At 43.9% G+C, this 25614-nt stretch overlaps 1 protein-coding gene across 1 annotated transcript; it reads left to right on the forward strand.

The window, feature by feature from the left end:
- The first annotated feature begins 5560 nt into the window (after positions 1 to 5560).
- Positions 5561 to 23653, forward strand: nsrp1 (nuclear speckle splicing regulatory protein 1). Its single transcript, XM_060936408.1, has 7 exons — positions 5561 to 5604; positions 12392 to 12479; positions 14502 to 14558; positions 15598 to 15726; positions 15897 to 16104; positions 22218 to 22320; positions 22493 to 23653. The coding sequence occupies exons 1-7, from the start codon at positions 5582 to 5584 to the stop codon at positions 23160 to 23162; spliced, it is 1278 nt and encodes a 425-aa protein (XP_060792391.1). The 5' UTR covers positions 5561 to 5581; the 3' UTR covers positions 23163 to 23653.
- The last annotated feature ends 1961 nt before the right edge of the window (positions 23654 to 25614 follow it).

Raw genomic sequence — 25614 nt, forward strand, 5'->3', positions numbered from 1 at the left:
TCAAGCACATTAGGCAAATATGCAAATATGCAGTCTGGCTAGTGTTTTTATTGGAGCCATGATGCATTGAGGTTTATAGAAGGGCATTTAGAAGTTCCTAAAACACACATCTATACCGTTCTTACTCATCAGGTGACATTGGGCATACCTAACAACCTGTGTTTTCTCTCTCTTTCTCTTTTCTCTCCTCCCCGCACTCTGTCTGTCCTTCTGAGTTACATGTCAATCCTGAGATCAAGATGTTGACCACTTCTGCTCCTCGGACCTGCCTGATCCATCCCGGTGCCCTACGTCTGGCTGGAGTCTCATCGCATCGCTCCTGTGGAGGACGGCCCCATATAATATGGGCAGTTGAAAGTCACACTTGGAAGACGCTCTGGACAATTACAGTAATGCTTTTATGGCTGAGGACTACAGTTGACTTGCTAACTTTAGGACTGCAGTTGTCATGAACAGTTTTGCACTCAAGTTTCCATCAATGAAGAGTTATAACATCAACAAAACATGTTAAAGCTGTTAAAAAATGTTATAATCATGTTGTCTGTTATCACTCTGTGGCAGCAGGGGCGTGGTCTAGCATCGGTCTGTGACAGGAGGGCGGAGTCGGGGAAGTTAAGTGGCAGAATCACTACACCTGTTGTTAATTGATGTGTTTGTGTGTCTTCCCAGTGACCGCGCCCTTCTTAAGGAGAGAGAGTGAGAGCAGAGGGACTCTCTCCACAACCAGACGGCTGATGTGTGTTTGCAACTGAAAAGTGCAAATAAAAGAGAGTTTTGTTAAAACAGTTCTGTCCTGCCGTCCTTCTGTGCTCCACCCACCTACATGGACTGTTACAGTGGTGCCGAAACCTGGGACTCGAGCACAGAAGACAACAGCCCCATGGAGTCCTCCACCTTCGCCGACCTGATCCACGCCCTCGCCACGGCCCAACAGAGCCAGCACCAGGCGCTGCTCGCCCTCCGAAAGGAGCAAGAACAACGGTTCGAGGCCCTGGTGCTGGCGCAACAGGAAGATCGTCGGGCGTTCCGGCACCTCCTCGCGTCGGCGGGGTCCACCATCTCCACCGCCGCGGGCCCTTCCCCCCTCACCCTCACGAAGATGGGCCCGCAGGACGACCCCGAGGCATTCTTCCTGTTGCGCCAGCACCAGGGCCTCGAACCGTTGTTCTTGCTCCTTTCGGAGGGCGAGCAGCGCCTGGTGCTGGCTCTGTTGGGCCGTGGCGAGGGCGTGGATCAGGTCGGCGAAGGTGGAGGACTCCATGGGGCTGTTGTCTTCTGTGCTCGAGTCCCGGGTTTCGGCACCACTGTAACAGTCCATGTAGGTGGGTGGAGCACAGAGGGACGGCAGGACAGAACTGTTTTAACAAAACTCTCTTTTATTTGCACTTTTCAGTTGCAAACACGCACTCAGACACACGCACACACATCAGCCGTCTGGTTGTGGAGAGAGTCCCTCTGCTCTCACTCTCTCTCCTTAAGAAGGGCGCGGTCACTGGGAAGACACACAAACACATCAATTAACAACAGGTGTAGTGATTCTGCCACTTAACTTCCCCGACTCCGCCCTCCTGTCACAGACCGATGCTAGACCACGCCCCCGCTGCCACACACTCAAATGAGGATGGGTTCCCTTTTGAGTCTGGTTCCTCTCGAGGTTTCTATCTCATGTCGTCTGAGGGAGTTTTTCCTCACCACCGTCGCCACAGGCTTGCTCATTGGGGATAGATTAGGGATAAAATTAGCTCATGTTTAAAGTCATTCCAATTCTGTAAAGCTGCTTTGCGACAATGTCTATTGTTAAAAGCGCTATACAAATAAACTTGACTTGACTTGACATTAACATATATACATTCACACACTGGTGTTTTAGGAAGTTTTCCATTACCATCATTTTACAGACAGACATTCTCATTATTCAAGAAAGCAGTATATGAGACTTAAAACTAAAATAAGCCAAAGTAAGAAGAAGAAGGCTTTATTTGTCACATGTACACTTAAGCACAGTGAAATTTGTCCTCTGCATTTAACCCATCTGAAGCAGTGAACACACACACAAGTGAGCAATAAGCGCACACATATACCCAGAGCAGTGGGCAGCTATGCTACAGCACTCAGGGAGCAGTCAGGGGTTAGGTGCCTTGCTCAAGGGCACTTCAGCCATGATACAGAGGGAGGGGAAAGTGCTGTTCATTCACTAAACTCCCCTCACATTTTTCCTGCCAGTCCCAGGAATCGAACCGTAACGCTTTGGGCTCAAGGCGTTTCTCTAAAGCCAGTATCTCACTGGGCTGCGACAAATTGCGAACATCATTCGCGAGAGAGTTTCAAAAGTGTTTTCAAACATTCGCGGGGTTTCTCAATTTCCTCGCATGAGTCGCAAAGTGTCGCCCCTTCGTCGATGAAATTTTGAACATGTTCAAAAAATTCGTGCGACAAAATTTCTCTCAAAATAGCGGCAAATGCGTCGCTGATGTCGCAAAGCCGTCACGAACCCTTCTCAAGTCAGTTTCCGTGAGACAGGAAGTGCGAGTGTATCTCACTGAACTGTGACAGCCTGCGACACAATTGCGATAAAATATGCGAATATCAATTCAGTGTGATTCCAAGTGAAAATTGTCGCTAATTTACATATTTTATCGCAATTGCTGTGTCTCCAACTAGTCGCAGGCTGTCGCAGCCCAGTGAGATACTACCCTAACCTTCAGGCCATGGCTTATAACACATGATTTCCACAGTCATCCTGTCGTTGACAAAATCCAGGACTCTATTTTGAGAAAAATGTATAATATAATACATACACAGCACTGCGAAAAAGTCTTCGATACCCTAATTTTTTTCACACAAACTTTATTGATTTCTATTTTATGACTTCGACATTACTGAGTCAGTACAAAAACATTTCAGTGTTCCAAAGGTTTATTTTTTCCAGCACAAAATTAAATGTTACAGAAAAAAAAAAGTTTTATCTGAGCAGCATATTCCATAAGAAACCACTTTTCAGATGAAAAAAACAAAACATAATGAAGGCTGGCGGCACAGTGGTGTAGTGGTTAGCGCTGTCACCTCACAGCAAGAAGGTCTGGGTTCGAGCCCCGTGGCCGGTGAGGGCCTTTCTGTGCGGAGTTTGCATGTTCTCCCTGTGTCCACGTGGGTTTCCTCTGGGTGCTCCGGTTTCCCCCACAGTCCAAAGACATGCAGGTTAGGTTAACTGGTGACTCTAAATTGAGCGTAGGTGTGAATGGTTGTTTGTCTCTATGTGTCAGCTCTGTGATGATCTGGCGACTTGTCCAGGGTGTACCCCGCCTTTCGCCCATAGTCAGCTGCAGGGGCGTCGTAGTGGGGGGAAAAGGGGGACTGAGTTACCAGGGCCCCAAGTGGGGGGAGGGCCCTTGAGGAGTCTGTAATTTTATTTTCCTTTAAATATCAATACCATTTAAAGATCACAATATATGTTGCTAACTAATGTAAATGTAATGTTTTGGGTAAATAAATCATTTGACTAATGGATTGAATTGTGTGTCCTAGCCTACATATAGTGTCTGTCCTACATATAGTATTGCGTGATTAGGGCTTTTTATTCATTTAAGAGTTTTTAGAGGGCGGCACGGTGGTGTAGTGGTTAGCGCTGTCGCCTCACAGCAAGAAGGTCCTGGGTTCGAGCCCCGGGGCCGGCAAGGGCCTTTCTGTGTGGAGTTTGCATGTTCTCCCCGTGTCCGCGTGGGTTTCCTCCGGGTGCTCCGGTTTCCCCCACAGTCCAAAGACATGCAGGTTAGGTTAACTGGTGACTCTAAATTGACCGTGAATGGTTGTCTGTGTCTATGTGTCGGCCCTGTGATGACCTGGCGACTTATCCAGGGTGTACCCCGCCTTTCGCCCGTAGTCAGCTGGGATAGGCTCCAGCTTGCCTGCGACCCTGTAGAAGGATAAAGCGGCTAGAGATAATGAATAAGATGAGATGAGTTTTTAGATTAATGTGTGGCTACATAACTGACTGGACTGGTAGTACGCCCTTGTTGTTAGATAATTTCAGCATTGTTAACTGCTAAGCTTTTTTTTTTGGGGGGGGATGGCCACTGCTTGTGCATAGGGCCCAGAATTTGGTGCTACGCCCCTGGTCAGCTGGGATAGGCTCCAGCTTGCCTGTGACCCTGCACAGGATAAGCAGTTATAGATAATGGATGGATGGAATGGATGGCTCGATAATGAAGGCTACTGGGTTTTGGTGCAAAATTAAGAAGCAAGGCTGACAGTCAAAGTGTCCAGAAGAACCGTGGCTGGTTTTGGAAGATGCTCAGTAAAACCTCCAGCTCATTTCCTTATAAAACTGCACTCATTATACCGGAAACTACTATCTTTTTAAAGCAAAGGGTTGTCTCACACCAAATGTTGACTTTATTTCAGTTATTTCATGTATTAATGTTTGACTACATGTAGTACAATTGTATATTTACTCTGTGAGAGTCTTACAGGTTTAGCAAAAAACAAATAGACAAATTAAATGGTTTCTTTTTTATAAAGAGATTGCAGAATGTGTTAAATAAGTTTGTCTTTAGACAACATTTAGTGCTGCTTGAATGTAGATTACATTACATGGTCATGTCTTAGGTGATTTACATAAAGAATTTGCAAACCTTTTTCCAACAAATGTATAAGTCTCTAATCCTATTTTTAATCATTTTATACATATTTGTGTACTATAAAGAACATCTAGACTAGAAATTAGTTCAAAATGTGATTAATTTTGCAACATAGACAACTATCGCCATCTACTGGCACTATTCCCAATTAAACACACTATAGACTGTATTATTATTATTATTATTATTATTATTATTATTATTATTATGTTACAGTGAAATAAAACAAAAGTAAATCTTAAAATATTATTTTAACTTTATTACTGCGTTTTTGTAAAGCGTTTATGTTCAAATCCACAGTTCTTTAAAGCAGGTCAATAATACAAACTTTTGATTAAGCCTGACACTTTCGCAACTATATGTCAAAGCGTGGACCTTCATATAAAAGTCATTTCTAAATCAAAGGCAAATATTGCTTGGCTTTTAATGCTAGTTCAATTATGAAATGCCTGAACTGTGTATTTTGTTTATAATTATATATTTTTTTGAGGTTATTTCAGCGAATCTGTGTTACTAGTTGTCCACGTTGGCCCAATTAAACACACTATAGACTGTATTATTATTATTATTATTATTATTATTATTATTATTATTATTATTATGTTACAGTGAAATAAAACAAAAGTAAATCTTAAAATATTATTTTAACTTTATTACTGCGTTTTTGTAAAGCGTTTATGTTCAAATCCACAGTTCTTTAAAGCAGGTCAATAATACAAACTTTTGATTAAGCCTGACACTTTCGCAACTATATGTCAAAGCGTGGACCTTCATATAAAAGTCATTTCTAAATCAAAGGCAAATATTGCTTGGCTTTTAATGCTATTTCAATTATGAAATGCCTAAACTGTGTATTTTGTTTATAATTATATATTTTTTTGAGGTTATTTCAGCGAATCTGTGTTACTAGTTGTCCCCATTGGCTTAAAGAAGAAAAAAACAAGATGGCGGCCTCCGGTGGTAAACAGTAAGTACTGTAAATGTAAATATAAAGTATAGCGTAATTTTATTCGCAGTGTTTAAAGTGTATCAGCAGTTTATATACGTTTGTATTGTCGGTTGTATATTTATATAATGACGCTAATTTTTGCACAGAACAAAAGCGTTCGCTTATAACTGGATATAGCGAGAGCTAAATCGCTAGCTACAGTAGCTAATAAAGCAAAACCAAACACCAGAGTGAGCGTCATGGTAGCTGCGTGTGTTAACTCGTTAAATCGTGCTTTACTAGGACTAGTTGAGTAACTAGTTAGGTTGTTTAGGTTAACTGCCTTCATGCTTGAATGCTTCTTCATGTTTACGACTGACTTTATTTTATTTTAGTAATCCACATCAGTGACAATCAGATTCAAGCAGTGTAGAAAATTTCTCAAAAGTTTTGTAACAAGGGGCCGGAAGTAATTTCCACAGACTCTTTCAGTACAGATGCACTTTATATCCAAAAGTATGTCGACACCTGACCATCGAAGGGGTTCACTGTTCGTTCTCCACTGATGCAGACTTTGGCGTGCATGCCATCATGGAAGCTTCTCACCATGGCTTAGTTACAGTGAAGAGAAACTGCAATGCTACATCATCCAAAGACATTCAAGACAATTGACTTCTTCCAATTTTGTGGCACCAGTTTAGACAAAAACCATTGGGCCTGTGTGGAGAAGGTCCCGGTGTTCAGGTTTCTCGGCATTGAGCTGGAGAACAACCTAACCTGGAGTGCCAACACCAAGGAGCTGCTGAAGAAAGTGCAGCAGAGACTGTACTTAATGAGAATCCTCAGAAAGAACTGTCTCCCCCAAAATCTGCTCCGGGCCTTCTATCACTGCTCCATAGAGAGTGTGCTCACGTCACGTACGGACCGTGTGTATGGTACGGCAGCTGCACATCCTCAGAGAAGAAGGCGCTCCACAGGGTCGTTAGGGCAGCAGAGAAAGCAACAGGGTGCCCCCTCTCCACCCTGGAACAGATTTACACCTCCAGATGCTGCAGGAAAGCAATGGACGTTTCAAAAGACTCTTCACACCCCGGTCATTCACTACGTTCACACTGCAGGCTGAAGTGACTCAAATCCGATTTTTTCACCCATATGTGACCTGTATCCGATCTTTTATTGACAGTATGAACGACACAGATCCGATTTTTTCAAATCCGACCCAGGCCGTTTGGATATGTGGTCCTAATTCCGATTCCTATCCGATCTTTTCATATGCGACTTCGGTCTGAACCGCCAGGTCGCATTCATCCGACTTACACGTCATCAACAAGCCACAAACGTCACTATTCTGCGCTGAAGTAGGCGGCGGGTCTCTCAAAAAAAGTTACAACAACAAAACCCTTGCCCTCTTTCTCAACCTCCTCCTTAACATCAGGCTATTGTGCATGTTCTGGCTCCGTCGCAACAACAACTGCATCATCGCCAGGTACTCCATGCTGGCTACTGTCATACACAGGAAACTTTAGGTTACTTCCGTAAACACTGGCCATGCTCACTCCGTGTGACGTCGTCGTATCCTGCAATGCGCATGCGGAACACTTTTAGGTCGCTTTTCGTTCATACTGAGGATCACATACAAGTCGCATATATTTGTTAATATGAACGACCTCACAAAAAAATCGGATTTCACAAAAAAATCGGAATTGAGCATTAAGCCTCGCAGTGTGAACGTAGTGTTTGTCTCTTCCAGCTTTTGCCATCAGGCAAGAGATACAGAGCAATGAAAACCAGGACAAACGCCTAAAAAACAGTTTCTATCCCAAAGCAATCATGGCTTTAAACTCAAATGTGCAATAGAACTATTCTTGGCCCTATCCCCAATGTGCAATTTGTGTGTATATACACTACCGTTCAAAAGTTTAGGGTCACTTTGAAATGTCCTTATTTTTGAAAGAAAAGCACTGTTCTTTTCAATGAAGATCACTTTAAACTAATCAGAAATCCACTCTATACATTGCTAATGTGGTAAATGACTATTCTAGCTGCAAATGTCTGGTTTTTGGTGCAATATCTCCATAGGTGTATAGAGGCCCATTTCCAGCAACTCTCACTCCAGTGTTCTAATGGTACAATGTGTTTGCTCATTGCCTCAGAAGGCTAATGGATGATTAGAAAACCCTTGTACAATCATGTTAGCACAGCTGAAAACAGTTGAGCTCTTTAGAGAAGCTATAAAACTGACCTTCCTTTGAGCAGATTGAGTTTCTGGAGCATCACATTTGTGGGGTCGATTAAATGCTCAAAATGGCCAGAAAAATGTCTTGACTATATTTTCTATTCATTTTACAACTTATGGTGGTAAATAAAAGTGTGACTTTTCATGGAAAACACAAAATTGTCTGGGTGACCCCAAACTTTTGAACGGTAGTGTAGAGCATATATATTTTCTTATCAGGGCAATCTGTGTACATATGGAACCAATATAATACTATTCTGTTTATACTATTTTACCAGTGCAATTCTGTATACTTTACTATTTATTTTTATACTTTATTTGTTTTTTTCTATAACTCATGAGTCAACAGCACCTTCAATTTCATTGTACCTTTGGAAAAAGTGACAATGACAATAAAGACTTATCTTTATTATGCAGTATCACACATGGTTCTTGTCTAAACTGGTGCCACAAAATTGGAAGAACTCAATTGTCTTGAATGTCTTTGGATGATGTAGCATTGCAGTTTCCCTTCACTGTAACTAAGCCATGGTGAGAAGCTTCCATGATGGCATGCACGCCAAAGTCTGCATCAGTGAAGAATTAACAGTGAACCTCTTCGAGGTTACCAGCGGTCTGAGGCAGGGATGTATCTTGGCACCAACCCTATTCATCCTGTTCTTCTCCTATGTTCTTCGTCATGCTCACAAATCAATGCCGGACTTTGGCCTGGACATACCTACGCCACAAGATGGACAGCAAGCTGTTCAACCTGCGCCGTCTCAAGTCTAAGTCCACTACAATGTCTAGGCTTAGCGACTTTATATGCTGACGATACAGCGCAATGCGCTTCCACCCAAGACTCTCTTCAAAACGCAGCCACAGCATTGCACGACTCGTGCAAATTGTAGAGCCTCGACATCAGTAAGCCCAAAATGGAAGCCATGCATGCTCAGTGCTCCAAACCACTCCTGATCCTGCTTGACAACTTCCAGTTGAAGAGAGCGCATAGCTTTGGGGAACTAGCAGATGATGGCGACCTAATGCCTGAAATCAGGAAACGGATGAATTGTGTTGCATTTGCTTTTTGCTCCCTCGACTCTAGATGCTGGAACAGGGATGGCCTGTCCATTTCAACCAAGCTGAAGGTGTATAACTCCATCGTTCTTCCAACACTACTCTACAGAAGTGAAACCTGGCCGACACTCGCCAAGCAGCTCCACATTTTAGAGGTGTTCCATCAACGGTCCTTACGTCGCTTGCTCAACACCAAGTAGTGGCATCACATCATGAACACTGAGGTCCTCAGACGTGCAAAATTAACCACCGTAGAGACGATAATCCGAAGCAATAGGCTCCGCGGGTTGGGCCATGTCTGCAGAATGGACGACACCTGGATTCTCTTTGGTGAGTTAGCGCAGGGTTCAAGGCCAAGGGGTCGACTGAAGAAACGCTGGAAAGACTTGATGGCTTCGACAAAGACTGGCATGATCTTGCCCTTGACAGAAAGTCCTGGTGCTCCAACATCTGTCGGGGAAAAGTGCTCTCAGAACACAACCTCGAAGGTTGCCGGCAGGCCAGACGGGTGAGACGGCATAAAGGGGACCCCAATCATCAAACCTGACGTGGATTATACTGGTACTGGTAACTAAGCCATGGTGTAATGGTAAGAGAAGCAACTTTGGGACCAGACGGTCGCCGGTTTGATTCCCTGGACCAGCAGGAATGGCTGAAGTGCCCTTGAGCAAGGCACCTAACCCCCAACTGCTCCCCGGACTGCTCTGAGTATGTTGTATGTCACTCTGCTAAATGCCATTAATGTAATATAATGTTCCAGCATGACAATGCCCCTGTGCACAAAGCAAGCTCCATGAAGACATGGAAGAACTTGCGCGTCCTGGACACCTCGACTCTACTCAGCACCTTTGGGATGAATTGAAATGTCGACTGCACCCCAGGCCTCCTCGACATCCCGACATCTCTAAAGCTCTTGTTGCTGAATGAACACACATCCCCACAGCCACGCTCCAAAATGTAGTGGAAAGCTTTCCCAGAAGAGAAGAGTGGAGCTTATTATAACAGTGAAGAGGGATAAGTTCGGAATGGGATGGTCAGGGTCCACAAACCTTTAGTGTATATTTTATTATATTCAAATATTAGGCTTGTTATTCAAATGTGTACATTAATAGTCTGGCTCTGTATTCTGGAATATTTCACCGACAACACATGAGCCAGGCCCAAACAACATTATCTATAGGACTTTTTTTTTTGACCACATGCACATATTTGAGATAGTATAATATCAGACTTTCTTGTCATTTCTAGCCTTGAACCAAATACTTGTTGCAATATATCACAAAAACGTGACAGCAGTGTGGGACAAGATGTTGTGCTGGACATCATGTTGTTCAGATTTGGAAAACCTACAGTGCAAATAGATAAGATGATACGAGACGATGAATACGTGTCGAGCAAGCAGACCCAGTGCAATATGAAATACGGTGACCGAGGTCTTGAAAGTACTGAGCGAGGCCCTCTGGGCTGAGGTCAGTATTCAAGGCCGAGGTCACGGTATTTCACCATACAGACCGACCTTAAACTGGTAAATAATATCTCATCTCATTATCTCTAGCCGCTTTATCCTGTTCTACAGGGTCGCAGGCGAGCTGGAGCCTATCCCAGCTGACTACGGGCGAGAGGCGGGGTACACCCTGGACAAGTCGCCAGGTCATCACAGGGCTGACACATAGACACAGACAACCATTCACACTCACATTCACACCTACGCTCAATTTAGAGTCACCAGTTAACCTAACCTGCATGTCTTTGGACTGTGGGGGAAACCGGAGCACCCGGAGGAAACCCACGCGGACACGGGGAGAACATGCAAACTCCGCACAGAAAGGCCCTCGCCGGCCACGGGGCTCGAACCCGGACCTTCTTGCTGTGAGGCGACAGCGCTAACCACTACACCACCGTGCTGCCCTGGTAAATAATATATTTATTTTTTTCTTTACCAAATTCTAACAGAAAACGAGAGCGCCCGAAAGAGAAAACTGAGCTGAGCCGCCATTTTGAATCCTCATTCACGGCTGTAATGCAAATTGCTTCCTCCTCGGTATACAAGTGCACTTCCATGGCAGGAAAAAAATCACATTTTGCCGCCCATGTAGTCCCCTATTTATACAAATAGGAGTCATTCAGGATTCAGCCATGTTTTTTGCTCGGCGTTAGCAAGTTAGAGGTTTTTAGCTTTCTCCTGAAATGTTTTCTTTTATTTCTTCTTCCTCAGGGTAGTAAAACTCGCTTCCGCTGTGAACACTGTCGTTATCGCTATCCATGCTGTTCTCCTGAGAAATGCTGGCAAAAATTTACAAGATTTTTGATAATCTTATAAATAAATCTTATAAAAAAAAGATAAATGTTGACAAAAAATGCTACTATGTTTGTTGTTGTGAACGAGCGAGTCGCCAGAGATCCGTCACCGGGGCCCGTATCGTAGGATACTACCCGCTCGCCAGCCAATCAGAGCGCAGGATTTGATGGAAACCACACTACACAATAAATCCAACATAACACAATGGTTGTAACAGTGTGGATCTGAGAATACAATACATACAGTAAACACCCACACTGCTGTAATGTTCCTGTATGGGAAGGATGTAACAGAGTCCTGTGCAAAAGTCTTAGGCACATGTAAAGAAATGCTGCCGACCAAAAATATAATGAAATGAAATGTTTCAATGTTTAAAAAAATACTATCAGCAGTAAGCTATAATAAATGAAACAAAGCCAATATTTGGTCTGAGGCAAGATTCCCTTTGCTTTAAAAAAAAAAAATAGTAGTCTCAGGTCCAGTGAGTTCAGTTTTATAAGAAAATGAGCTGTAGGTTTTACTGAGCATCTTCCAGAACCAGCCGCAGTTCTTCTGGACACTTTGACTGCCACACTCGCTTCTTCATTTTCCACCAAAACCCAGTAGCCTTCATGATTTTTTCTTTATTTATTTTTAATCTGAAAAGTGGTCTCTTAGGGGCGGCACAGTGGTGTAGTGGTTAGCGCTGTCGCCTCACAGCAAGAAGGTCCTGGGTTCGAGCCCCGTGGCTGGCGAGGGCCTTTCTGTGCGGAGTTTGCATGTTCTCCCCGTGTCCGCGTGGGTTTCCTCCGGGTGCTCCGGTTTCCCCCACAGTCCAAAGACATGCAGGTTAGGTTAACTGGTGACTCTAAATTGAGCGTAGGTGTGAATGTGAGTGTGAATGGTTGTCTGTGTCTATGTGTCAGCCCTGTGATGACCTGGCGACTTGTCCAGGGTGTACCCCGCCTTTCGCCCGTAGTCAGCTGGGATAGGCTCCAGCTTGCCTGCGACCCTGTAGAACAGGATAAAGCGGCTACAGATAATGGATGGATGGATGGAAAGTGGTCTCTTATGGAATATGCTGCTCAGATATATTACAATTTTTTTTTCCTGTAACATTTAATCTTGTGCTGGAAAAAAAAAAACCCTGAATGTTTATAACTCACTAAAATGTTTTTGTAATATTTTGACTCGATGATGTAGAAATCATAAAATAGAAATCTATAACATGAAACTTGTGTTGAATTTGATTTCAGATATGGGCTCATTCTACCCCAGAAGAGTGCTTCAAAATCAGCCTCCCTGTCTCGACCTTCTATTTTTGGAGATGACTCCGATGAAGAAGTAATAATACAGTACCAACTAGGGCTGTGCGATATGGGAAAAAAAATGAATATCCCGATACATTTTCTCCATTTCACGATATACGATATATATCTCGATATATTTAAATCTCTAAAGGACCCCATGAAATCTAACTTTTACTCTTTACTGTTTTCACTACAATCCCTGCAGATTAAATAACATTCTTGGTTAACTTTACAGGTGGTTTTCAACAACACATTTTAAATTTTCAGGTTGGTGATTAATCACAATTGAGTTGAAATAAGACTATTTTTATTCAACAAAAATGTGGCACAAACTGCAAAAACAATCTTGAAAATTGCAACAAAGGGGCAACACAATACAGAGCTGCTCAGAGCTCAAACCAATAAAGTGCAGCTCAACACTGAGAAAGACATTTAGCCTAAATAAGAAAAGTGCTCATTCATTAAATTATTTAAAATAAAATAGATCTCCAAGCTATTAACCTGACTACTGAGAACCACTGGAACATTCACAATAGAGAGAGAGAGAGAGAGAGAGAGAGATCTGCAAAACATCATTTTTCTCTTTGCACACTTTTGAACTGAATGTTTTCTGGCTCTGCCTCTCAGATGTGTAGAATTCTGGCTGCTGTCTTTCGTGATGACAGGGTTTTTTTTTTGCACACTTTACAAACTGGCATTTGCTGTTCCACGTCCTCCTCGCGATATCCAAAAAAATGCCAGATGACTGACCCCTTACTAGTTCTTTTATGGCCCTTTTCCACTACCCTTTTTCAGCTCACTTCAGCCCGACACGGCTCGCGTTTCGACTACCTCAGAACAGCACGACTCGGCTCGCTTCAGCCCTACTCAGCACCCAAAACTCGCACGGTTTTGGAGTGGGGCTGAAGCGAGCCAAACCGAGCCGAGTGGGGTTAGGGGCGTGAGCAGACACTCCCCTGTGCACTGATTGGTGAGGAGGAGTGTCCTCACATGCCCACACACACCCCGCGAGCACGCTGGGATCTGTAAACACCGTAAACCCGGAAGAAGAAGAATTACGAGAATTTCTGAAGCCTTATGCGCCTCGCCTCATCTATACGCTCTTGCCAGTATCTGTTGGCGTTGTCGGTGACAACAAGCCACAGCACCAAGACCAGCAACACTAACGACTCCATGTCCTCCATGTTTATTGTTTACTATCCAGGTCGTGAGACTACCGCTTAAAAGATCACTGATGTCACTGTTTGCGCCGCCTAACGACATCACGTGACGTCCACCCACTTTCGCTAACTCCACCCAATGTGTCCACCCACTTCCAGCCAGTGCGGTTCAGCGCGGTTGTAGTCGAAATGCAACTCCAACAGCCCCGCTCAGCTCGACTCAGCATGGCACGGCTCAGCCCAACTCAGCCGCGTTGGTAGTGGAAAAGCGGCATTGGGAACCAATTCGTCCGCTTCCATTTTTAATTTTTCGCTGAAATTGACGGAGCTTGCACGGGAGCCTATGCAAAATCAGCGATTGCACGAACTGAGTCAGCGCTGTAAACCGAAACTAGGAAATCTTCCCGCCGGCAGTGTTGCCAGATACTGCTGACGTTTTCCATCCCAAAATATGTTCAAAACCTGCCAAAACGCACTTAAAACCGCACAATCTGGCAACACAACCGAAACTAGAAAATCTTCCCGGAAGTTCCTTTCAGCACCGAGATGTCGCCCGGGATTGGTTGGCGAGTGCGTGACGTTATTGTTTTCTTTACCTTTAGGCAGCCTCTCACGTTACTGTCTGAGGGACAGGGAGAAAACCACCGGGTAATGTTTTAAACAAACACGAAACGAACGCAAGTCGGAAGATGACCATAAAATACTCGATAGTTACGATATAATAATTTTATGTATCGCACACAGAATTTTCGGCGATATATCGAGTATATTCGATATATCGCACAGCCCTAGTACCGACATCGTTCCTCATTCCTTCATCCATAATACTGTACAGTATATCGCTTTGATCCAGTCTCCTGATTGTGCATTAACGTTTGTTCTTAACTCGTTCCCAGACGTCTGTTGGTGAGAGTTTACAAAAGGAGGCGATTAAAAAAAAGATGATGAAGCAGGTAAGATCACTGGTTTCCAGCACCAGTCCTGTATCACGGATTTGATTGATTTCCGGCTCTAACGCCCACTTTCGCTGTTGCAGGGCTGCTGTTTAGTTTGATGGATTAGTTGGGTCAGGTGTGTTAGAACCAGTGTTGTAGTCGAGTCACTAAACCCTGAGTCCAGTCTCGAGTTCCCAGTGTTCAAATCCGAGTCGAGTCCAAGAACAAGGCTCCACCCACACCGTTCGACGGTGGCTGTTGCTGCCTTTATGTGAAAGCGTCTCTGCTGCAGTGTCGGACTAACGTTCCTGCTCGACTGCCCCGTTTTAGTTAACAGGCTCCAGATAAAAAGCTTGTTCATCGCTCAGCAAGCCCCACCCACTATCAACAGGGCAAATAACGAGAGAGAGGGTTAACACAAGCTAGTTCATCGCTCAGCAAGCAAGCCCCGCCCACTATCAACAGAGCAATGAACATAGCATGTCACTTCCTTCTCTGGGTGTGGTCTTGCCAAATGACGATTGAAGTTCGAGGTTGTCCCCGTCGTCTCCTCGATAGTTCTTCTACATATGGAACGCACAGCATTTTTTTTCCCACTGCACGAGAAGTCTGTAGAAGCAAAGCGGACGAGCCTAGCGGCGTTCTCTCCAGGCATTTTAGCGCCATTAATGTTCGTTTGTTCCTGAACATGACGTACGGACAGGTGACTGTGCATTCTCTTGCACGGAATTAGTATACAAATTCGTGTAGATATAAATATCTTCTGCCAAATTATTATGGCATGTTACAAAAACATACAGAAAAAAATCCAAGCCCTCGTCTCTAGTTTACGAGTCCGAATGCAGTTAGTACACGAGTCCGAGTCATCAGTGCTCAAGTCAAGTCACGAGTCGTTAGAATTAGTGCATGAGTCAGACTACAAGCCTGGTTAGAATTAGGAAATCAGGACAGGATGGGGGTTCTTCAGGACCAGACTCGGGAACATGTTGAATGGATAAAGCATCCCGTCATTAGTACAGTGCGTATTAATGTGTTATAAACTTGTCATCCATGTCAGACGCGACTCGAGATGCAGAAGGCTTTGGAAGAGGACAGCAGTGTTTACGACTATGACGACGTGTACGATGACATCCAGAAGCAAAGACTCGAGAGCAATAAGAAGTTGCTGGGAGGCACTGACCGAAAGGTGCGTTTTAATCGAATAGTCAGTCTGTGTTTAAGATCTAATACAGTAACTTGTGCGTTTGTTTAAAACACTTTCATAACAGTGTAGATTTTATTCTGTTAAATACAAGTTGTTGTATTGAATCGTAGTAAGAATCCGAACCAAACACTGCAGAACCGTTCTCCTTTCAGCCCAAATACATAAACCAGCTAATGCGTGCTGTAGAAGAAAGAAAGAAGGAGCAAGAGCGGCGCGAAGACAGAAAGATCCAGAAAGAGAGAGAGGCCGAGGGGGAAAAGTTTGCTGATAAAGAAGCATACGTAACCTCAGCCTACCGGCAGAAGCTCAAAGAGCGCCAGGAGGAGCTCGAGAAAGAGAGGAGAGCAGCAGAGATCGAGGGTAAGAGTTTATCACAGCAGATCATTCAGATTGTTCAAGAGCTCTTCGTACTGTCGTGTTTTAATAAAGTGACTTAAACTGATAGTTCAGATAGAAACTGACAATAAACAACAGTTTTTTAAAGTTTGGAGACTTGCGTGGCAAACAAGGGAAGATGAGGGCCATTTGTGCATCAAATAGAAGTAGTCAATATTTTAAATAAAAATAAATAAAGGCAAAAAGGTGGCTCTGTTGATGAAGCATCGTCGTCTTGTAGGGGAAGCATCACTGCAAATCAGCAGGAAGTTAATCTATAATCTGATCACCTTTATCTGATGAAACATTGGGGTAACACTTTACGCTTTAAGGAACATATATATGATATGAAGTTTATCTTCAAGTGCTGAACATATTCACGAGTGAGCAAAGTGAACAGTGAAAATATTTTCAACATGAGAAGATATATGTTATTTACCAGCTGGAAGGTCCGTATCGTAAGGCCGAGGTCACGGTATTTCACCATACGGACCGACCTTAAGCTGGTAAATAATATATTTATTTTTTTCTTTACCAAATTCCAACAGAAAACGAGAGCGCCCGGAAGGGAAAACCGAGCCGAGCCGCCATTTTGAATCCTCATTCATGGCTGTAATGCAAATGGCTTCCTCCTCGGTATACAAGTGCACTTCCATGGCAGGAAAAAAAAAATACATTTTGCCACCTATGTAGTCCCCTATTTATACAAATAGGAGTCAATCAGGATTCAGCCATGTTTTTGCTCGGCGTTAGCAACAGTTAGAGGTTTTTAGCTTTCTGCTGAAATGTTTTCTTTTATTTCTTCTTCCTCAGGGTAGTAAAACTCGCTTTCACTGTGAACACTGTCGTTATCGCTATCCATGCTGTAAAATTAATGCTATTCTCCTGAGAAATGCTGGCAAAAATGTATAAGATTTTTGATAATCTTATAAATAAATCTTATTATAAAAAAAAGATAAATGTTGACAAAAAATACTACTATGTTTGTTGCTGTGAACAAGCGAGTCGCCAGAGGTCCGTAACCGGGGTCCGTACCGTAGGATACGGACCTGCTCGCCAGCCAATCAGAGTGCGGGATTTGATGGAAACTGGACCGCGAAAAAAATAAATATATATTATTTACCGGGGCGGCACGGTGGTGTAGTGGTTAGCGCTGTCGCCTCACAGCAAAAAGGTCCGGGTTCGAGCCCCGTGGCCGGCGAGGGCCTTTCTGTGTGGAGTTTGCATGTTCTCCCCGTGTCCGCGTGGGTTTCCTCCGGGTGCTCCGGTTTCCCCCACAGTCCAAAGACATGCAGGTTAGGTTAACTGGTGACTCTAAATTGACCGTAGGTGTGAATGTGAGTGTGAATGGTTGTCTGTGTCTATGTGTCAGCCCTGTGATGACCTGGCGACTTGTCCAGGGTGTACCCCGCCTTTCGCCTGTAGTCAGCTGGGATAGGCTCCAGCTTGCCTGCGACCCTGTAGAACAGGATAAAGCGGCTAGAGATAATGAGATATTATTTACCAGCTGGGAGGTCCGTATTGTGAAATACCGTGACCGAGGTCTTAGAGGCCGAGGTCACGGTATTTCACCATACGGACCGACCTTAAGCTGGTAAATAATATATATTTTTTTTTCTTTACCAAATTCTAACAGAAAATGAGAGCGCCTGAAAGAGAAACCACATTTAGAACAAACCTGCTACAAGCTCGTCAGAAACACACCCTGGCCGCTTGTGGACGGTTTCCCAGGGCTTTCCACAAGCGCCGGCTGCCGGCCATACAGCCGACTACACAATTAAGTCCAGCCGGCTACTTTAATGACTATTATTTTTGTAGCCCACAGGCTCTAAATATTAATTTTCGATTATAATAAAATTAAATGTTTATCTAACGGACTGACAATAATGTCAAACTGAACCGCACTCATTTAAGTTGTGATTCGCGCTGTTTGTAGCGATAATAACCACAAATTCCCCGCAGACTTCGTTGATCAAGGGAGAGTAACTCATCCGCGGCCCCGACATGCGGTGTGTGCGCGCGCACTCGGCGGAGGCAGTAGTGTGTCGGAGGGAACAGAAGCAGAGATGACGCTTATTGTGTCTCCGGTAAACCAGTCTTCTCTCGTTCAATTACGTGCTGGCATCAAAAGACACCGTTGGTTGTAAATGAACCCAAACTGAGTGGTTGGAGTGTATTTTCATACACAAATGGAGAAATGTTCGCTGAGTGTTTAATCCTGTAGCCCCACTGCAGACCGTTGTCGTTGTTAATTCGTAGCATGCTCAGTTGCGTGAATGTGTCATGCACCGAAAATAAGAGATTTACAAGCCAGGAACGCCTCATGATGCAATACGCAAGAAAAGAAAGAAGATTTACTGCCATTTTACTTTGTATTTGAGTAAAGTGAATAAATAAATGGTCTGTGGAAAATGCATTTAATCCTGGGAACTGCGTGCACAGGAGTTTTTGTGTTTACTCCCCCTGGCTGGCTACTTATTTGTCATGGCTGGCTAGTATGAGCCTTAGTGGAAAGCTCTGGTTTCCCTTCACGAAAACTTTGACCAGCTGCCATTTTGACCAGGACTTCTCTCGACTTGTTGAACTCGGGGTCCGTGAAGATATTTAGTTTCGAGCCGGACTGATTCAGATAGCGCTAGATACTTCTCTGGAAAGACGTGAGCGAGGACGGCTCGTACACCTCGGGATTTTTCTTTGTTGCGGACATGAAAAAGTTGCACAGCAACGTGTTTAGTTCTTCGCCAGGTATGTCTTCCACCTTTCGACCTTCATTTAGGTTCCGACAGGACTTTCCAAAGACATTGAGGTCGTAGGTTGTCTTTTTTGTTGTATTTTCTGCCCTTTGCTCCTCAATAAACTGCTGGATTTGCTCGGCGTTAGCAACAGTTACAGGTTTTCGGCTTTCTCCTGAAATATTTTCTTTTATTTCGTCTTCATCAGGGTAGTAAACCTCGCTTTCGCTGTGAACACTGTCGTTATCGCTATCCATGCTGTAAAATTAATGCTATTATACTGAGAAATACAAAAATAAATGTTGACAAAAAATTGCTACTATGTTTGTTGTTGTTGTGAACGAGCGAGTCGCCAAAGGTCCGTAACTAGGATCTGGATCTAGGATTCCGGACCGCTCGCGAGCCAATCAGAGCTCAGGATTTGATGGAAACCGGTCCGCGAAAAAAAAACTTCATATCTTCGCGCCACCGTGCAATATTCTTAATATTATATGGACACATCCACCAAAAAAAAAAAGCAAATTAATCAAAAGAATTTTAATTTTGAACACCATTTTAACAATGTGCGTCTGTCCAGTCAGCGGAAAAACACTGTGAATGACGTCATCAGCGTGAAATATCAGGAATTATTATACATCCAGGACACTTTTTCGATGGAATAAAAGCATGTGTTCTTTTCCCTTCTAGCGGGTTTCATTCATTTCTTTTGACAGCATGCAATATTGTTAGCATGTCGCTTATCCTAATACGTGTATTACGTCACTCTACCCAGTGGAGAATGAGCGTTGAATATGGTTTATGATATTGCATGGTTGTCAAGACAACATGACATCACACGTCAGAGACGTAAAACTTCCGCAGTAGCGAGCGAGCGAGCGACTGGGACAATTTGTAAACAAACATGGCCGCCAGGTTTGCTTCGTTAAATATGGAAGATTTTGAGAGAATTTTGAAAGAGAAAGACGCGTTGAACACCCGAAAGGAATGTGTATAAATAATAATAATAATAATAATAGCTGGGGTTTTTTTCCGTGGTCTATCAGATATATTCCATCCAGCTACTCGCCTTCGACTCGTTCAGTATCATGCTAGCTGAATGGAATATATCTGATATGCCACGAAAAAAAGCCAGCCAAAATTATTTAAATAACTTTGAGTTCGTCTCTGTTATACGGAAGCCGCGAGAGGCCCTTCATATAATCTTTTTTTATTCACCTTGTTATCCTGAGATAACGACATAATTAATTCAGGATGTCGAGAAAACAACACAACTAATTCGAGATCTCGAGAAAACAAAACCGTTATTCCGAGATAACGACATAATTAATTCAGGATCTCGAGAAAACAACACCGACTAGTGGCCTAGTGGTAGCGTGTCCGCCTCTCGATCGGGAGATCGTGAGTTCTATTCACGGTCGGGTCATACCAAAGACCATCATAAAAATGGTACCTACCGCCATCTGGCAAGGCACGCTGCAATACAGATGTGCATGGGGAGTTAAACTCTCGTGGTTACCAGAGGACTAGCCCCCCACTGTAACCCTAGCTATGTAATAGGCGAGAGGCCGAGGGCTACGGAAACGGAGATCGGTGCCGCCCGATGCGCCACATACAGGTTGGGCCTGGTTAGTACTTGAGTGGGAGACCGCCTAGGAATACCAGGTACTGTAAGGCGTGGGAAGGACTTTGACTCGAGAAAACAACACAACTAATTCGAGATCTCGAGAAAACAAAACAATTATTCCGTGATCTCGAGAAAACAAGACAATTATTTCATGATCTCGAGTAAACAGCTGATCAAAATATTGCCTTATTAGGTGATCGATTATTCCAGACATTCTAATGACCAAAGTTGCGTCTATAGAGATCTTGCAGTCACGTGACCGGAAAGTACACAACCGCCATCGTGTCGGTCAAAAACACCGCTGAATACTGCTGCATTCGTGTACAGAATGGATCAATTTCAACCGACGGACTACACGGCTCATTTTTCTAATGAACAGATAACTAGATATATGTCTAAAATAAACGATCTACAGATTTGTGACCCTTATGGCTTTCCGGACGGAGTTTTCACGACCGGATTTTGAACTGCCAGCGGAATACCCGGACGTGTATGATTACCTCATCAACTTTCCCTCGCTGTTCAGTGGTGAAGCACTGCGTGCTTATAAATCTCTGGACAGTTATCTTTACAGAAATTCAGGATTTGTCAGCGACTCAGATGTGGCATCTTGTAAACAAGAAAATGATCCTCACTGGATGGGTAAATTACTTAAGTATTGAGTATAGCACTGACCAGCCGATTATAGAATAAGGTAATTCCAAATTGTCCGTGTTGTTTACATGGATCTGGCGTTGGAGAGGTAGAGGCTTGGCAGTGGAGGTTTGAGTAGCTGTTTTCTGAGCTTAGTCAACAGGCCGGCTCTGCCTGTAGCCTCGCTTTTGCTTCGGCTCCCGGCGCCGCCTCCTTCCCTTTGCTTCCGATAACAATCCACGGAGACCCCGCTGGTCTCGCTATCTGGTCTCGTCCGGAATGTTTTTTTTTTTTTTTTCTCGTCCGGAATGTTGTGCATGCGATGGAAATCGCTACAAACCGTCATTTTCTGCTGGAAACCAATGTCCAGTAAGTCCATACGGTTGTAGTGGATATTGAAGTCCGGTACAGACGAACAACACGCAAAAATACACACAAAAAACATAAAAACCGTGCACAGGTAGGGAGAGCTTGTAGCCGCAGCCGTTGTAGTAGAATTGTATATAGTAGGGTTTTCCAGAAGAAAAGGTAGAAGTAAAAGCAGAAGTAGAACCAGAAGTAGAAGGCGGAATATGGCGTTTGACCGACACGATGGCGTCTGTCACAATCTGGATCGGCTGTGACGTCACATGCAAGTGCTCTATACAGAATGAGAAATAGCCCCAAAGTCAGTATATCACAAGTCTCTTGGCGCACCTGAATGAACCATTTCTCAGCTGTTTACTCGAGATCATGAAATAACGGTTTTGTTTTCTCGAGATCTCGAAATAACGGTTTTGTTTTCTCAAGATCTCGAAATAACGGTTTTGTTTTCTCGAGATCTCAAATTAGTTGTGTTGTTTTCTCGAGATCCTGAATTAATTATGTCGTTATCTCAGGATAACAAGGTGAATAAAAAAAGGATTATATGAAGGGCCTCTCTCGGCTTCCGTACTGTTATTACTCACCGATATTCACTTCACCTTCAGTGAATAATTATTAATTACATCATATAAAAAGAAGCAATAGGATTGAACTGAAAAAATATAAACATCACGTCTTTCTGTCCTGAACGATGCATGAAAGACGGACTGACTTGGTGGAATTTTTTTTTTTTTTTAACTCTCCAGCTGCCTTGGATGTGAAGAAGCAGAAAGACCTGAGCGGCTTTTACAGACACCTTCTGAATCAGACAGTAGGAGAAGAGCCTCTTCCTGATCGTAGCACTGACAGGTAAGAATGTAGATAAGAGCCTTGAAGCAAGTCGGCGCAAATCCGATGGAGCTATTCAGGTAGCTCAGTGAGTGGCCACTTTAATAGGAACACTTGCTGACGTATCCGGTCAGGTCATGATGTAGAAGAAGTGCAATGCATGAAATTAAATCCTCTGATAACCTTGTTCCAGGCGAGATAAATCAAAGTCCCCGGTTAAAAACTCACCACCACGAGAAAAGGACAGCGAGCCGGAATCTACCGAGGAACAGAGCTCGGGTAAAGCGGAGTTCAGCAAAAGCAGCAGCAGCAACAGCAGCCACTCCAAACGGCAATACCGCCAGCGGTCGCCTTCGTCCGGCAGCGAAGACGAACGAAAGAAGGAGAAGAAACGAGAGAAAGAGAAAGAGAAGCGCAGTCACAGACAGAGAGAAAGAGCCCGGTCAAGGGAGAGAGAACGAGAGGACAGAGACGGACACCGGAAAGAAAACCGGGACCATGCAAGGGAGAAGGATCGACACCGGGAGAGGGACGGAGACAGGGGGCGAGAAAGAAGAGAGAGAGACAAAGACAGAGAAATGGAAGACAGACATGGCAAGAGGAACAGAGCAGACGGTGAGCAGGACAGACACAGAGATAGAGAACGCAAAAAGGAACAGGACAAGAAGACGGAAGACAAGAAAGACAAAGAGAAGGACACACAGGCTGGAGATGGCGGCGCTCAAGCCAAAGCAGCTCAAGAACCCAGCAAATTTGTGAAACGCAGCAATGAAGAGACTGTGAGCTCAGCCAGAGAGAGATATCTGGCTCGACAGATGGCTCGCTCAGCTGCGAAGACCTACGTAGAAAACGAAGATGAATAACGGGTCTGAACTAAATGAGGACTTCACTGTAGAAAACGTTATTAGAAGACAGCTGGGGAAAAAAGATGAAAATATCAAGATACAGTTGCAAAGAAAACATTCTTGGAAGAAAAAAAAAATCACATTTACATGATTTTCCGAATGTAGTAAATCAGTTGCTCTTCACTTCACTGTCGCTTTTTTTTTTAAGAACCTATATGTCACGCGTAGTGGATGTGTCTTACTCAAAGGAAGAAATAAATACCAGTCTTTAATTTCTATAAATATCATTACTCATTTGTAAAATTTTTTTTTCTGTAAAATAGCGGACAGGCTGATTACAGATTTAAGTTTGAAGTGAAATTGTATTTTACAAAGTTTGTTCTTGTGCGATTTCTCATCTCATCATGGCAGAATTGATCCACATGAGAAGAAACCGAATCCAGCTGTCGTAATGTTTGTGTTCATTTATTCGCTGACTGTTTCTGTTTAATAAATTAAATCATTCTGAATCCCTTGTCTCTGGAGCAATAAAGTCCAAGTATCGTTAGTATAAATACAGAAGCGATTATAGAAAATCGTGTGCGCTGATTGGTCGAGAGACTCATCTCATCTCATTATCTCTAGCCGCTTTATCCTTCTACAGGGTCGCAGGCAAGCTGGAGCCTATCCCAGCTGACTACGGGCGAAAGGCGGGGTACACCCTGGACAAGTCGCCAGGTCATCACAGGGCTGACACATAGACACAGACAACCATTCACACTCACATTCACACCTACGGTCAATTTAGAGTCACCAGTTAACCTAACCTGCATATCTTTGGACTGTGGGGGAAACCGGAGCACCCGGAGGAAACCCACGTGGACATGGGGAGAACATGCAAACTCCACACAGAAAGGCCCTCGCCGGCCACGGGGCTCGAACCCAGGACCTTCTTGCTGTGAGGCGACAGCGCTAACCACTACACCACCGTGCCGCCCCGGTCGAGAGACTTAGAATCTTAATTCTTTTAAATCTACAGTATATGTCTGAAATGTAATTCAACCCGTAGTCATGCACGTCCTGTCTTATGTAGTCAGTAGACTGCTTTGTTTAAATCTCTTAGGCCTACAGTAATTAGTTAATGCTGTTGTCGTTACCGTGCCATACATATCTAATTTTTTTCCCTTAAGATTTATTAGTTTAGTTTTAGGGTTGATGGCAAAGGTAATAAAATAACACTCGATGAGCAACTTGGCATCCGATTGCTTAGTCACCATAAATGAAGAATTACAAATTAGGAAAGAAAACGCAGCTCCTAAAAGCACTGAAGATGCTGCAAAGTTTGGTCTAAAACTATTCAACGATAAGGTGGGATTGTGATTTAGTTTATCGATTTCAAAAATTGATTTTACGGGAGTCGGTATAGATAAAGGTTAAGTCTGCATGCATTACATTTGCATGCCGCTTGAGAAGTTTGAAATAAAACTTGAATGCTTTTTAAATAAAATCACCTGTGTATTTATACCAAAACAATTATCCACCTCAGGCTCAGTGAATAACCGACTCAACTCTGGTGGGGTTTACATTAGACCGTATCAGCGGATCATCAGATTAACGTTTTTAAAACGATTAGTGTGCACACAGCAACACCAATACACGGATACGCTCGGCTCCGCAGGCATCCTGCGCTCCAAATCACTCCGCCCTGAACAGCGAGTGCCCTCTGGAGGGTGCGCACTCCGGCCCTGCGCAGCTCACAGAGCGCGCGAGTGAAGCGCACGAGCAGTGATTCGGGACTGAGCCGCTGTGTGTGTGATCCCAGCGCATATCACTTACCACTTGCAAGTGGAAGGATGGCAAGCCTAAAGACAATCATAACTACACAATGGGCAGTATTTGCATCAGTATTTGCAGTATTTTCATACTTTTATACTCTTTAATGAAAGGTGATACAAGGCGGAAGTCCGCGCCGTTTTTCAGCAGTCGCGTCACATGACCAACGCCAGCGAATCAGGAAGGTGGATGTCACAGTGACGTTGTCCAATGAGACGCCAGCTAGAGCTCAGCACAGCGTATCCGCGTATTCTCAATGTTTACACAGCACCGGACCAGACACGATCTGGATTGAATACGTGGACCCTGGCGGATTCCCGTTTCCCGGCGTTTCCATGTAAACGGACAGTGCATCCGCGAAGAAAACGAGACAGATACGGTCTAATGTAAACTTGGCCTCAGTTATTTCACTTCACCTTTGGCTAGTAATTGTTTATTAGCTGAACACTTGGCCCAATGTTTACTCAAGGTATCTGCATCACATTCCCCCCCACAGGATTTGTGCAAAACTAAAACCAAGTCACTTGCTACATTTGGTCAAAGCAGAAAACTTACAGGAGGGATGCTCAAGTTAGTTTTAAAGTTGCCCAATGAACATTGAAGGGGCGTCAGTTACACCAAGCTGTATTTTCGCTATGGAGAATGTACTAGTAAATGT

This window comes from Neoarius graeffei, chromosome 12 (genome assembly GCF_027579695.1).
Source record: "Neoarius graeffei isolate fNeoGra1 chromosome 12, fNeoGra1.pri, whole genome shotgun sequence".
Taxonomy (NCBI): domain Eukaryota; kingdom Metazoa; phylum Chordata; class Actinopteri; order Siluriformes; family Ariidae; genus Neoarius; species Neoarius graeffei.

Excerpts from the sequence above, each read along its gene's own strand:
- nsrp1 (XM_060936408.1), top strand. The coding sequence starts at position 5,582 with ATGGCGGCCTCCGGTGGTAAACA. Across the intron at positions 15,727-15,896 it reads TGGGAGGCACTGACCGAAAG|CCCAAATACATAAACCAGCT; the intron begins GTGCGTTTTAAT and ends TTCTCCTTTCAG. Across the intron at positions 22,321-22,492 it reads CCTGATCGTAGCACTGACAG|GCGAGATAAATCAAAGTCCC; the intron begins GTAAGAATGTAG and ends ACCTTGTTCCAG.